Below are 14315 nucleotides of genomic sequence, written 5' to 3' on the forward strand. Positions count from 1 at the left end.
GCACAGAACCCTGTAGGAGCACACAAAACCCTATAGCCGCAAACGGACCCTTATAGGAGCACATGGAGCCCTACAGAAAGCACACAAAACCCTACAGGAGGGCACAGAACCCTGTAGGAGCCCCCGAAACCCTATAGAATAAAACAAAACCCTATAGAAAGCACATGAAACCCTACAGAACATGAAACCCTACAGGAGCGCACCAACCCCTATAAGAACGCACAGATCCTTGTAGGAAAAGCACGAAACCCTATAAGAGAGCACGGAACCCCATAGGAGCGCACGGAGCGCAGAGGAAAAACCCGGACCCCTTTAGGGAGAGCACCGCCAGGCTCCACGTGATACATCACGTGATGAACCACGTGACTCACCTCCAGTCTGCTCGGCGCATGCGTCTTGACGCTGCAAGGGGGGCGCGCGAAGGGGGCGACTTCCGGTCCCGGGCCGCCCGCTTCCGTCGCCTCAGCGGGGCGGGCGGAAGTGGGGCGGGCGGAATCGGGCGGCCATGGCGGCGGCGGCGGCGGGACCGGCAGCACCGCGCACCAAGACCAAAAAGAAGCAGAAGCGCTTCGTGCCGCAGCGGGTGAAGGTGCCGCGGGCGGCCGATCCGTTGTTGGCCGTGCTGGCCTGGGGCGTCAACCACCAGGTGCGGCCCGGCAATAACGGGACCGGCCCCAGGCCCAGCCGGCTCCCACCGGGCCCTGGGCTCCCCGCGACCCCCCCGTAACGCAGCGCCGGCCCCCGAGGTGCTTGGGGGGGTCTCAGGACCGGGAGACCCTAATCCCCCCCTTCCATCCCCACGCAGATCAACGAGCTGAGCCAGGTGCCCCCCCCCGTCATGCTGCTGCCCGACGACTTCAAGGCCAGCTCCAAAATCAAAGTGAACAATCACCTCTTCAACCGGTGAGCGGGGGGCGGGGGGCACCCAAAGGGGTCCTGAAATGGGGATGGGGGTGAGGGTGATGTGTGTGCGCCCTCCCCCCCTAAAAAAAAGAGTGCACTAGTGGGGTGGGGGCGGCGAGGGGGTTTGTAGGGGGGAGATGGGGGGAAGGCTTAGGGGTTATGGTGGGGATTTGGGGATGGGGGGTGCAGGGGACATGGGGGGGGGGCCCTAGGGGTGGGGGCACCCGAGGGGTATGGGGAGACCTTTGGGGGGAGTGGTGGATGCTGGGGGGGTCGTTAAGGGATGGGGGATCTGCAGGGAAATGGAGGGGGCTCGGGGGACGGAGAGGTCTGGAGGTGATGTTGGGGGGAGGAGCGGAGTCCTCTTGGGGTGGGGATGCTGGGGTGAACCCAGTGGATACGGGGGGGGGGGTCCCCAAAGGGTCACTGACCCCACTGTGACCCCCCAGGGAGCACCTCCCCAGCCACTTCAAATTCAAGGAGTACTGCCCCCAGGTCTTCCGCAACCTCCGCGAGCGCTTCGGCATCGACGACCAGGACTACCAGGTGGGCTCCGTCCCCCACCCCCCACCACTACCTGGCGTTCCGCTGCCCTCCCCAACCCCCTCCCCAGCAATAACAGCCCCCCCGCCCTCCCCAGGTGTCTCTGACACGCAGCCCCCCCCACGCCGAGGACGGCGACCGCCGCCTGCTGCTGTCCTACGACCGCACGCTGGTGGTGAAGGAGCTGTCGAGCGAGGACGTGGCCGACGTGCACGGGCTGCTGTCCCACTACCACCAGGTACTGGGATCTGCAGGAAGGGGGAGGGCAGAACGCAAAAGAAGGGGAGGAGGTCTTCAAGTCGAGCCCCCCCCCTTCCCCCACCCCGCAGTACGTGGTGCAGTGCCACGGCAGCACTCTGCTGCCTCAGTTCCTGGGGATGTACCGCGCCAGCGTGGAGAGCGAGGAGAGCTACCTGCTGGCCATGAGAAACACCTTCAGCCACCGGCTGCCCGTGCACAGGAAGTACGACCTGAAGGTAACGGGGGGCCCCCAGCCCGATGCCCCCCAGCCGGCCCCACACCCCCTCACTTTATCTATTTCTCCTCCCCCCGCAATGTGCACACAGGGCTCGCTGGTATCACGGGAAGCGAGCGATAAAGAGAAGGTAATGTGGGGGGGGGCATGGAATGAATGGATGGGGCTGGGGGGGGGGAGCACCAGAGTGAAGGGATGGGGGTGATGGGTGGAGCCCTGAAATGAATTGGGCTGGGGGGGGGAGCCCAAGAGGGAATGAATGGGACTGAGGGGGCAGAGCTCAGAATGAATGAGTTGGGGGGGACGACTCCAAAATAAATGAATGGTGATTGGGGGAGGGGGGGGGGGCAGAGTGAATTGAATGGGACTGAGTGATGGGAGAACAGAATGGAGATATAGGGATGGGAGGGGGGGGGAGGAGCCCCAAAATGAATGAATGGGGGGGGAGAGCTGCAGAATGAATGAACGAATGGGGGTGGGGGGGAGTCCTAGAATGAATGGACTGGTAGGGTGAACCCCAAAATGAGTGAATGGGGCTGAGGTGGTGGGGGGAGCTCAGAAATGAATGGGGTCTGGGGGGGGGCTGGAATGAATGGGATGAAGAGGATGGAGAGGTTGGGTGCTTTCCCCCCCTGAAGGAGGAGATATGGGAGGGGGGTTTGGGAGGGGGGGCTGCCCCACGTGTGTGCCCCCCCCCCTCCAACCACCAGGGCAAGGAGCTGCCCACACTGAAGGACGTGGACTTCCTGAATAAGAGCGAGAAGATTTATGTGGGCGAGGAGGACAAGCGGGACTTCATGGAGAAGCTCAAGAGGGACGTGGAGGTGGGTGGGGGGCTTGGGGGGGGGGCCGAGGGGATGGGGGGGCACCTCTCACACAGCTGTGCTCCCCCCTCCCCCTCCCTGCAGTTTTTGGTGCAGCTGAAGATCATGGATTACAGCCTGCTGCTGGGCATCCACGAGGCAGGACGGCCAGCGCCCGAGGAGGAGGAGGATGGGGAGGAAGAGGAGGGGGGCGGCGGGGGGGGTGGCGATGAGGGGGGGGGCACGGCGGGGTCCTATGGCACTTCTCCGGAGGGCATCGGGGCGTATTTCAACTGCCATCGCCCCCCCGGGCCCGGGGAGTTCGATCCCACCATCGACGTCTACGCCATCCGCAGCGCTGAGGGTGAGGGGCGCGGGGGGGAGATGGGGGGGCGGATCCGCCATAGGGGGCTGGGGTGGGGTTTGGGGACTGGGCTGGGGATTTCGGATGGGGGGGATCGCCACAGGGGGCTCATCCCCTATGGGTTCCCTGGGACTCAAAGGATTTGGGGTGGGGGTTTGGGGGTGGGGGTCATCGCTGTTGGGGGCTGGGTGAGGATTTGAGGTGGGGGGGCTTGCATTAGGGGTTGGGGGGGATTTGGGGTGAGGGTGGGGGTTGTCACTACAGGGGGCTGACCCTGGGATTTGGGGGGTGTCACCACAAGGGGCTGAGGGGGTCGCTAGTGACTTGGGGGGATTTGGGTGCGGGGGGGATTTGGGGTGGGGGGGTCACTGTAGGGGGCTGGGGAAGGAAGGCGGTTCACTATAAGGTGCTGACCCTGGACTTTGGGGTGGGGGGGGGTCGCTGTAAGGGACTGGGGGTTGATCACTATAGGGGGCAGACCCCCGGATTTGGGGTGGGGGTCACTGTAGGGGGCTGCAGTGGGGATTTGAGATGCGGGGGGGATTTAGGGTATGGGGGTTTGGGAAAGGTGAGGGACTGACCTGGCAAATTGGAGTGGAGGTCTGGAGGTGGGGGGGGAAATGTGGGGGGGGGGGGTTCACCATACAGGCCTGGAGGGGATTTGTGATGGGGATTTTGGGGGAGAGAGGGATTTGGTAAGGGGCGATGTCACTGTAGGGAGCTGGGGGGGGATTTGAGGGGGGGGAGTTATGATAAGGGCTGACCCCCACCCTGTGCCCCTCCCAAGGAGCCCCCCGGAAGGAGGTGTACTTCATGGGGCTGATCGATGTGCTGACGCAGTACGACGCCCGCAAGAAGGCAGCGCACGCTGCCAAGACCGTGAAGCATGGGGTGAGCCCCCCCAAAAAAAAAACTCGGGGGGGGGAGGGGGGGCTGCTGGGACTTCAACTTCCCATGAAAAAAATTGGGGGTGAAGAGTTATTTCCTCATTGTTGGGGTGGGAAGCAGAGGGAGGAGGTGGGGTGAATGGGGGGGTTGGGGTGTATTTTGTATGGAGGGTGTTTAAAAGTGGGGGGGGGGGGGCTGCTGTTGGGATCATCAGAGGTGAAATTGGGGGGGCTTTGGTGAATTGGAGGGGTGGAGGTTATGGTGTGCTGGGGGGGCCAGTGGGAGAGGGAATTGGGGGGGGAGCAGCTGGGGCGGCCATGAGAGGAATCACAGGTAAACTTGGGGGGGACTCGGGGGGGCTCCTTGGTGAATTGGAGGGGGGAGCGTGATGGATGACAATGGGGGGAGACAAGAAGGGGGGGGATTTGAAAGGGGTCATTGGGGAATTTTGGGGGGGGGGTTCAGGGGGCTCTGGAGGGGACTCTGTGTGCCTCTTTGGGGGGGGGTCCTCATTGCTGTCTCCCCCCTCCAGGCAGGGGCTGAGATCTCCACAGTGCACCCAGAGCAGTACGCCAAGCGCTTCCTCGACTTCATCACCAACATCTTTGCTTAGCAGACCCCCCCGCCCCCCACCTCAGGGCCAGCCCCCTCCCCGCCCCCAGCTCCGGGACCAAACCCCCCGCCCCCATCTCCATCCTGGGACTCTGCCCCTCCCCCCCCCGCCCCCCATTGAGCCTCTTTACTTCCCCCTCCCCCCCGGTCTCTGGGTTTGCTTCTCAAGTGCCTTAACTTCAAGGAGGTGGGGGGGGGGGGGGACATGCAATAATATTGGGGCTCCCCCGCGCCTCCGCCCCCCTCACTCAATGTGGGGGTCATTAAACACTAATTGCTGGTAGAGGGGGTGGGCCGTGCTGAGGGGGCCTGGAGGGGGGGCAGACCCATATTCTGAGTTCCCCCCTCCCCCAGCACCAATGGGACCCGGGGGGGCAGCTATCAAATAACCCCCCCTCTCTCCCCCAAAGCTCCGTTACCAGCAGGGTGCCCCCCCCAGGGCCCACCCCACCGGACACTGAAATAAATTATTGAACTGTTGCCGGCTTTGCTCTGTTACCGGACCCCCCAGCCCCCCCGGTTCTTCCTCCCCCTTTTCCATCACTCGCCGTTGCCATGGTTTCCGCCCCCCCCCTTCATCCTCTCGCGACGCTTCGCGCCGTTACCATGGCACTCATTCCTCCTCCTTCATCCTCTCGCGATACTTCGCGCCGTTACCATGGTACTTCCCCCCTTCATCCTCTCGCGATGCTTCGCGCCGTTGCCATGGTACTCCCCCCCCTTCGTCCTCTCGCGATACTTCGCGCCGTTACCATGGTACTCCCCCCCCCGTTGCCATGGCGGCCCCGCCCCGCTCGGTCACGTGACGCTGCGCGCCGCCGCTCCGCTCCGGGCTGGGCCGCCCCCGCCATGAAGCGGCCGCGGGGTGAGGGTGGGCCGGGGGTCCTGGGGGGGGGGGGAGGGAGCGCGGGGAGGACGCCGCACCCCCTACAGCGCGGGGGGGGGCGGGGGGTGGGCTGTCGCGATAGGGAAAACGGGGTGGCCGCTCTGTCGTCGTAGGGCCGCGCAGCGGGGTGGGGAGGGGGCGTGGGGGGGGCGGTGCCGTGACCCCCACCCCGTTTCGCCCCTCCCCCCCCGCAGCCCCCGGGAGCGGCCCGCGCTGAACCCCCGCGTCCTCCGCTGCCGCTGCGCCCCATGGGCTCACCAGGTGGGTGCCACCCCCCCAAAAAATGGGACCCCCACCCCCAAAACGGGAACCACCCCCAAGCCGGGGCCTTTCATCCAGATGGGGACCCCCCCCAAAATGGGACTGTCCTCAAAATGGGACGCCCCCCCCAAAATGAGACACCCACCCCATCCAAAATGGGACCCCCCCCACCCCAAAAATGAGACCTTCCTCCAAATGGACCCCCCCCACAATCCAGATGGACCCCCACACCCCCAAAATAGGACCCCCCCCTTCCCAAGCTGGGGCCTTTCATCCAAATAGGACCCCCCTCAAAATGGGACCCTCCCCCAAAATGGGGCTTCCCATCCAAATTGAGACCCCCCGCATCCAAAATGGGACCCCCCCCACGCCAAATGAGAACCCTGCCCCCAAAATGTGACCCCCCCACACCCCAAAATGAGGTGAGGCCTCCTATCCAAATGGGACCCCCCCTCCCCAAAAAGGAGACCTTCCTCAAAATGGGACCCCCCCCAAATGACATTCTTCTCAAGATGGGACCACCCCCAAAATGGGACCCCCCCACACAAAAATATGGGACCTTCTTCAAACTGCAACACCCCCAAATGGAGCCCCCCAGCAGAACGCCCCCCCTTAAAGTGGGACCTCCCCCAGGTGGGACCCCCACCCCAAAAGGAGACCTCTTATCCAACCCTGTGCCCCCCCCAGAATAAAAAGGAAGACAATTCCCTTTCCCCATAGGACCCCCCTCAAAATGCCCCCCCCAGCCCCAAATTGGGATCCATTCTGTTAAAGTGGACCCCCCCTCTTATAACCCCCCCCCTCATCCTCTCTGGGTCTTTTGGGGTTGGGAGGGGCACAGTCTGATCTCTGAGCCCTGGTTGGTTTTTTCTGGGGGGGGGGGTATGTGGAGGTGCCCCCACCACTCGTCCCCTGGGTTTTGGGGGGGGGGGGCCATAAGTCAGGGTCTGACCCCTGTGTTGGAGGTGGGGGGGTTAAGTCTGATCCCTGGGTTGGAGGAGGGGAAGGAGGGCTGGGGGGGCACTTTGACCCGTGGGGGGGCACAAGGGTTGGGGGGGGCACAGTCTGGTCTCCAAGTCTTGGACTGGGGGAGTAGATGGTGGCGACCCCCCCACCTGACCCCTGGGTTTTGGGGGGTGTGGATGGACACTGGGGGGGGGGGGTGTAAGTCAGTGTGTGACCCCTCTGTTGGGGGGGGGCACAGTCTGATCTCGGAGCCCTGGGTTGGGGGGATGAATGGGGTGGGGGGGGGCACAGTCTTGTCTCCAACTCTTGGATTGGGGGGGGGTACATGGGGGGGTGCCCCCACCACTCAACCCCTGGGGGGGGATAAGTCAATCTGTGACCACCTCTGTTGGTGTTGGGTTGGGGGGGGGCGCAGTCAGGTGTGTGACCCCCTGAGTTGGGGGGGCACTGAGGGCTGCCTCTGATCTCTGACCCATGGGGGGGTTCACTGGTGTTGGGGGGGGGCGGTTCTGATCTGTGCCCCCTGGATTGGGGGGGGGGGGGGGGTGAGACATTGTAATGTCCAGCAGCTGGGCCTCGGGGTGGGGGGGGGCATCAGAGTTTGATTGAGGGGGTGGGGGGGGGTGGACACACATTGGGATGCCCCACCACGTGGATTTTTTTTTGGGGGGGGGGTGTAATGGGGGGGTGTATATGGGGGTACCCGATCCCCCCCCATCATCCCCCCATAACCTCCCCCATCTCCTGCAGGGGGGGGATGACATGAGGGTGTCCCACCACGTGACCCCTGGATTTTTTTTTGGGGGGGAGGAATGTATATGGGAGGATGTACATGGGAGGGTGTAAGGGGGGGGTGCACATGGGGGTACCTGATCCCCCCCCATCATCCCCCCACAACCCCCCCATCTCTTGGAGGGGGGGGGACATGAGGGTGCCCCACCACGTGACCCCTGGATTTTTTTTGGAGGGGGGGATGTACATGGGGGGGTTGTTTATGGGGGGGCGTAACGGGGGGGCTGAATATGGGGGCACCCGACCCCCCCTCCCCTCACCCCCCCCCTCCCGCAGTGTCGCTGCTGCTGTCCAGGATGGCTGCGTGCGGAGGAACGACGGCCACGAGCGGCACCGCGACGGCGGCTCCGGGCGGGGGGGGGGCGGGCGGCGGGGGGGGGGGGCGCGGGGGGGGGCGCCCCGTCGGTCGGGGGCGGCGCCAAGACGAGGCTGACGGTTCCGCGCCGCGTTTGGGACGCGGTTCGCACGCAGCGCGCGGCGCAGTTGGCGCGGCTGAGCGAGGAGGCGCGAGTGCGCGTGCGCGTGGACGCCGAAGCCTCGGACATCGTCGTGCTGCAGCTCAGCGCCGCCGGGCCGAGCGCCGCGGGACCCCCGGGGCGGCTGTGCCCCGCCAGGAAGGCGCTGAAAGCTCTGCTGAAGGAGACGGAGAAAGAGCTGAAGAAAGCGCAGCATCGCGCCGCCGGGGGAGGGGGAGCCGCCGGGGGCGGCGGGGGGGGAGGAGGCGGCGGAGGCGGGGGGGGGGCGGCCGCCCCGTACGCGATGGGGGGCGGGGGGCTCGAGGAGGAGGAGGGGGAGCGGCAGTGCCCGATCTGCCTCGGGGACATCGAGCAGAGGAAGACGCTGGAGCGGTGCCGGCACTCGTTCTGCGCCGCCTGCATCGCGCGGGCGCTGCAGGTGAAGACGGCGTGTCCGGTGTGCGGCCGCTTCTACGGGCGCCTGGTCGGCAATCAGCCCCACGACGGCCGCATGCTGGTCAGCCGCGACGCCGCGCTGCCGCTGCCGGGCTACGAGCGGTACGGAACCATCGTCATCCAATACGTGTTCCCGCCCGGAGTGCAGGGGGTAAGGGCCGGGGGGGAGTGGGGGCCGGGGGGGCGGCACAGCGGTGTCTGGGCTGTAGGGGGGGATGGGGGGTGAGGGGTGGGGGTACGGGGGGGAAAGAGGGGGGGTCTGGGGAGGGTGGGGGATTTGGGGGTCGTGGGGTGAGGGGTGGGGAGGGAAGAGTGGGGATGTGGGGGGGTCGGGAGGTGGGGGCGCGGGGGTGTCCGGGCTGTAGGGGGGATGGGGGGGATAGGGGATGAGGGGCGGGGGCACGGGGGGAAGAGTGGGGGTCTGGGGGGGGATAGGGGCGTCGTGGAGTGAGGGTGTGGGCGGTATGGGGGGGGAAGTGGAGGTCTGTGGTGTGGGGGGTCGTGGGGGGGTCATGAGGTGAGGGGCACGGGGGTGTCTGGGCTGTTGGGGGACATGGGGATGAGGGGTGGGGGTATAAGGGGGAAGAGTGGGGGTCTGGGGTGGGGGGTCTGGGGTGGGGAGGTAAGAGTGGGGGTAGTGGGGGGGTCAGGGGGGTCGTGAGGTGGGCGGCACAGGGATGTCTGGGCCGTTAGGGGAGATGGGGGTCATGGAGTGGGGTGGAGGGCGATATGGGGTATGAGGGGGGTCATGGGGTGAGGGGGGGGACTACGGGAGGAAGAGTGGGGTTCGAGGGGGTGGGGGGTCGTGGAGTGGGGTAGAGGAGGATAAGGGGTGAGGGGCGGGGGCACGGGGGAAAAGTGGGGATCTGGGGGGTGGGGGGGGTGGGGGGCCATGGGGTGAGGGGCACAGGGGTGTGGGGGCTGTTGGGGGGGCATGAGGGCCGTGGAGTGGGATGGGGGGACACGGGGTAAGGGGGGGGGGGGCTCGTGGGCAGCGAGAAGTGGGAGGATGGCGGGGCTTTGGGGGGCGGGGGGAGAACGGGGGGGTGCTGAGGAGTGGGGCAGGGGGTGGGGGGCACGGGGGGGAAGAATGGGGATCTGGGCCGTTGTGGGGGTGGAGGAGTCAGGTCGTGGGGGCACGGGGGGCAGAATGGCATCCTGGGCTGTGGGGGGGGGGCTGTGACCCAGGGTGACCCCTCGGTGCCCCCCCACGCTGTCCCGGGTGACCCCAAATTTTCCTGGGTACCCCCATATGCAGATAGGTGTCTCCTGGGACCCCCCAAAGTCCCCTGGTTGCCCCCACACCCAGATGGTGGCCCGCAGGTGCCCCCGAACCCCCCATGGATGCCCTCAACCCCCCTCAATTGCCCCCCAAACTCCTCTGGCTGCCCCCACACCGGATGGGTGACCCCTGGGACCCCCAAACCTCCTCCAGGTGCCCCCAAACCCCCCACGGTACCCCAGACCCCTCCTGATCGCCTCCCAAACCCCCTTCTGGTGCCCCCAGGCCCCCTCAATTCCCCCCAATCCCCCATGGGTGCCCCCAACTCCCCCCAGTTGCCCCCCAAGGCCCTTCGGGTGCCCCCCTCCCTCAGATCAGCGACCCCGTGCCCCCCCCCAGGCGGAGCACCCCAACCCGGGGGTTCGGTACCCCGGCACCACGCGTGTCGCCTACCTGCCCGACTGCCCCGAGGGCAACAAAGTGCTGGGGCTGTTCCGAAAGGCGTTTGAGCAGCGCCTCACCTTCACCGTGGGCACCTCCATGACCACCGGGCGGGCCAACGTCATCACCTGGAACGACATCCACCATAAAACCAACTGCTCCGGGGGGCCGCAGCTGTAGGCGGGCGGGGATAAAGCGGGGGGCGGGGGGTGAGAGGGGTAGCGGTGAAGGGGGGGAGCTGTGGCGTGGGGTGAGGGGGGCTGTGGGGTGGAGGGCTGTGGGGTGAGGGGGGTGAAGGTGGGAGCTGTGGGGTGAAGGAGGGGGGCTGCAGGGGGTTGATGTGGGGTGGAGGGAGCTGTGGGGTGGGGATGTGGAGTGAAGGGGAGGGAGCTGTGGGGTGAGGGGGGGCTGTGGGGTGGAGAGTATCTGTAGGTAGGAATTGGTGTGGAGAGAGGAAAAATGTGGGGTGAGGAACTGGGGGGGGGGGGCTTCAGAATGGGGAATTTGTTGGCTGTGGGGCGGGGGGGGTCTGTGGGGTGGGGGGGGTAGGTGTGGGATAGGGGAGGGGAGTTGTGGGGTGAGGGGCTGAGCTGTGGGGTGGGGGGAGCTGGGGAGGATCTGTGGGGTGGGAAGGGGCTGTGGGTTGGGGTGGGGGGAGCTGGGGGGTGTGGAGCTTCAGTGTGGGGTTGCTGTGGGGTGGGGGCAGTGATTTGACCCCCTCCCCAAATCCTCCCCAACGCCCCCAGGTTCGGGTACCCCGACCCCACGTATCTGAGCCGCGTGCAGGAGGAGCTGCGTGCGAAGGGCATCACTGAGGACTGACGGGGGGGGGCAGCGGGGGGGCTCTGAGGGGGGGGGGCGCCGTGCCCCCCCAACCCTGACACGGCTGGATGGACGGACGGACGGCACGCTGTACGTAATTCCCCCCCCCCGCCCCTGGGTGGACAAACGGACAGATGGGGGGCGGCTCTGGGGGGGGGTGGGTGCCGGGTTAATTTATTTTTGGTTTTTATTTCTTCTCCCCCCCCATTCTGTAATTTTGACCCAATAAAGATATGCAAAGGGAGCAGGGTGGTCAGTGCTGGGCGGGGGGGTCACTGCGTTATGGGGACATTGAATGGGGACAGGAACGTGGGGGGGGGACGTCGGGGTGGGGACATGAATGAGACATGACAGGAATGTGGGGCTGGGGGCGTTTGGGGAGGAGGTTGGGATGGAGAACGTGGGGGGGGACATTGAGATGGGGATGTGAGGGGGGGACTTTGGGATGGGGACATTGGGGGGGGACATTGGGATGGGGATGTGAGGGGGGGACATTGGGATGGGGACATTGGGGGGGGACATTGGGATGGGGATGTGAGGGGGGGACTTTGGGATGGGGACATTGGGGGGGGACATTGGGATGGGGATGTGAGGGGGGGACTTTGGGATGGGGACATTGGGGGGGGACATTGGGATGGGGATGTGAGGGGGGGACTTTGGGATGGGGACGTGGATCTGAGATGGGGACATTGGGGTGAGGGACGTTGGGGTGGGGATATGAGGATGGGGACGCTGGAGTTGGGACGTGAATGAGACGCGGGGACGAGGTTGTGGGGATGGGGACAAGGGTGGGGGTGGGGACACCGGGATGGGGACATGGGGGCGGGAACACGGGAATAGGGACATTTTATGGGGACACTGAGTGGGGACGTCGGGGTGGGACTGAGCTGCAGATCCGTGGTTTGTGGGTGGTGGGACCCCCCCGAGACCCCCGTCCCCGTGTCACCGTCTGTCACCGACGGGTCCTCGCAGGGGACAGGTCGTGGGAACGACAGGCCCCGCCCCTTCATTTGCATATGCAATGCCCCGACTGTCACCGCCCAAACCACGCCCCCGTTCGCTCAGACCACGCCCCCTTCAGACCACCCCCCCCACCCCAGGCCGAGCGCCCCGGGGGTCCCTGTGCGCCCCCCCGTCAATTGAGCTCAGTGAGACCCCAAGGACCCCCAAATTCCCTCTATGGACCCCACCCGTGGGACCCTTTAAACCCCCCCTCAGCCCCCCCACACCCCTCTGAGCTGAGCCCCCAGACCCCCCCCAGCCCCCATAAGTGACTCCCCATCCCAAGACCCCTTCCACAGCCCCCCGACTCCCACAGCGCGCCCCACACCCCCCACAGCCCCCTAAACCCCTTAAGCCGACCCCCGGAACCTCCACTCTCCCATAAGTCACCCCCACCCCATAGGGCCCTTTTTACAGCGCCCCCCCCGGCCCCCATGTGTGCCCTCAGAGCCCACAGCCCCCCACCCTCCCTGAGATGACCCCCGGACGCCCCCCCCCTCCCCCATAGTATTATTTTATGAATGAACACAGCAGCGACAGCTCTCATTAAAATCTCACCGTTTGGGTAGAAAAGGGTGGGGGGGGGTGGGGGCAGCCCCCCACTCTGGGGGTCCCGAGACGGTGGGGCGGGAGGGCTGGGGGGGGAGGGGCACAGACTTGGCACAAAACGCCCCCACAGGGGGAGGGGGGAGGGAATAGAAAACCGAGTCCAGGGGGGCGGCGATGGGACCCCCCCCATCCCAGCGTGGTACAAAAAGAGCTAAAAATGCCATCGCGGCGGCGGTGGGGGTGGTGGGCACGGCGGGCAGCGTGGCGGCTGCCATGGCAACGGTGGTGGCCACAGGGGTGGGCAGGGTGGCCACGATTGCAACGGTGGTGGCTGCAGCAGTCGTGGGGGTCGTGGAGGTTATGGAGGACGAGGGGGACGCGGGGGTCGTGGAGGCTGTGGAGGTTATGGAGGACGTGGAGGTCGTGGGGGACGTGGAGGTCACAGGGAACACTGAAATTGTGGAGGTCATGGAGGTTACGAAGGTGATGAGGATGTAGAGATCACAGAGGTCATGGAGGTCGTGGGGGACGTGGAAGTCGTCAGCGTTGTGGAGGTCGGAGAAGTCGTGGAGGTCGCGGAGGTTATGAAGGTGTGGAGGTTGTGGAGATCACGGAGATCACGGAGCTCATGGAGGCCGTGGCGGGCAGCGGGGCGGCCACAAATCCGACCATGGGGCCGCGGTGGTGGGCAGGGTGGCAACTGTCACGGCGGCCACGGTGGCAACGGCGGTGGCGGCCCTGGCGGTCGCAGTCCCTGTGGTGGCGGCCACAAGCCAAACAATGGAGGCCGCCGCGGCCACGGAGCTGGGCAAAGCTTTGGTGATGGTGGTGGGCACGGTGGCCACAATGGCAACGGTGGTGGCTGTGGTGATCACAGGAGTGGCCACGATCCCACTGTGCTGCTCACGGTGGCGGCCGTGGTGGTGCCAAAGCAGCCAGAGCTGCTGTGGTGGTGGTGGTGGTGGTGGTTTGGTGGAGGTGGTTTGGTGGTGGAGGTGGAGGTTTGGTGGTGGAGGTGGAGGTTTGGTGGTGGAGGTGGAGGTTTGGTGGTGGAGGTGGAGGTTTGGTGGTGGAGGTGGAGGTTTGGTGGTGGAGGTTGTGGTGGTTTGGTGGAGGTGGAGGTTTGGTGGTTGGGGTGGAGGTGTTTGGTGGTGGAGGTGGAGGTTTGGTGGTGGAGGTGGAGGTTTGGTGGTTTGGGGGGGGTTCCAGTGATGAGTGGCACAGCCGTGGCGGTGCTCACAGTCACTGTGGTGGTGGCCCCGCCGCCTCAATGGAGGCCACGGCAACAGCATCACAGCCACGGCAGCCACAACAGCGGCCACAGTCAGAATTTGGTGGCCACAGTGCAGCGACCACCCAACGCTGGCAGCCACTGTGACCGAGCGCCTGCGGTACCACGGCACCAGCAGTGCCCAAAGGAGCCAAAGTTCCCACAGTGCCCAAAGGACCCCAAAGTGCCCAAAGTTCCCAAAGGACCCCACAGTGCCCAAAGGACCCCAAAGTTCCCACAGTGCCCAAAGGACCCCAAAGTGCCCAAAGTTCCCAAAGGACCCCACAGTGCCCAAAGTTCCCAAAGGACCCCACAGTGCCCAAAGGACCCCAAAGTTCCCACAGTGCCCAAAGGACCCCAAAGTTCCCACAGTGCCCATGGCAGCCATGGTGCCCGCAGTGCCCAAAGTGCCCAATGTCCCCACAGTGCTCACAGTGCCCAAAGGACCCAAAGGACCCAAAATACCCAAAGTCCCTGTGATGCCCACAGTGCCCAAAGTGCCCAAATTACCCAAAGGACCCCAAAGTTCCCACGGCGCCCAAAGGACCCAAAGTTCCCACGGTGCCCAAAGGACCCAAAGTTCCCACGGCGCCCAAAGGACCCAA

General features: G+C 65.6%; 2 protein-coding genes and 1 long non-coding RNA gene across 3 annotated transcripts; all 3 read left to right on the plus strand.

Annotated features, from left to right (window-relative positions):
* Nucleotides 1-398: 398 nt before the first annotated feature.
* Nucleotides 399-5068, plus strand: PIP4K2C (phosphatidylinositol-5-phosphate 4-kinase type 2 gamma). The gene is made up of 10 exons (XM_085212167.1): nt 399-646; nt 806-903; nt 1353-1449; nt 1544-1684; nt 1776-1922; nt 2013-2051; nt 2632-2745; nt 2830-3088; nt 3876-3979; nt 4509-5068. The coding sequence occupies exons 1-10, from the start codon at nt 506-508 to the stop codon at nt 4587-4589; spliced, it is 1221 nt and encodes a 406-aa protein (XP_085068293.1). The 5' UTR covers nt 399-505; the 3' UTR covers nt 4590-5068.
* A 258-nt stretch (nt 5069-5326) lies between these two features.
* DTX3 (deltex E3 ubiquitin ligase 3) lies at nt 5327-11133 on the plus strand. The gene is made up of 6 exons (XM_085212408.1): nt 5327-5453; nt 5669-5735; nt 7770-7808; nt 7909-8555; nt 10026-10243; nt 10814-11133. Exons 2-6 carry the CDS (start codon nt 5723-5725, stop codon nt 10887-10889), a joined length of 993 nt encoding a protein of 330 aa, XP_085068534.1. The 5' UTR covers nt 5327-5453; nt 5669-5722; the 3' UTR covers nt 10890-11133.
* Nucleotides 11134-12438: 1305 nt separating this feature from the next.
* Nucleotides 12439-14269, plus strand: LOC146542415 (uncharacterized). Its single transcript, XR_014880254.1, has 2 exons — nt 12439-13455; nt 13598-14269. It is a non-coding gene; the product is annotated as an uncharacterized LOC146542415 (long non-coding RNA).
* The last annotated feature ends 46 nt before the right edge of the window (nt 14270-14315 follow it).

Source organism: Meleagris gallopavo, chromosome 31 (assembly GCF_905368555.1).
Source record: "Meleagris gallopavo chromosome 31, MGAL_WU_HG_1.1, whole genome shotgun sequence".
Classification (NCBI taxonomy): Eukaryota; Metazoa; Chordata; class Aves; order Galliformes; family Phasianidae; genus Meleagris; species Meleagris gallopavo.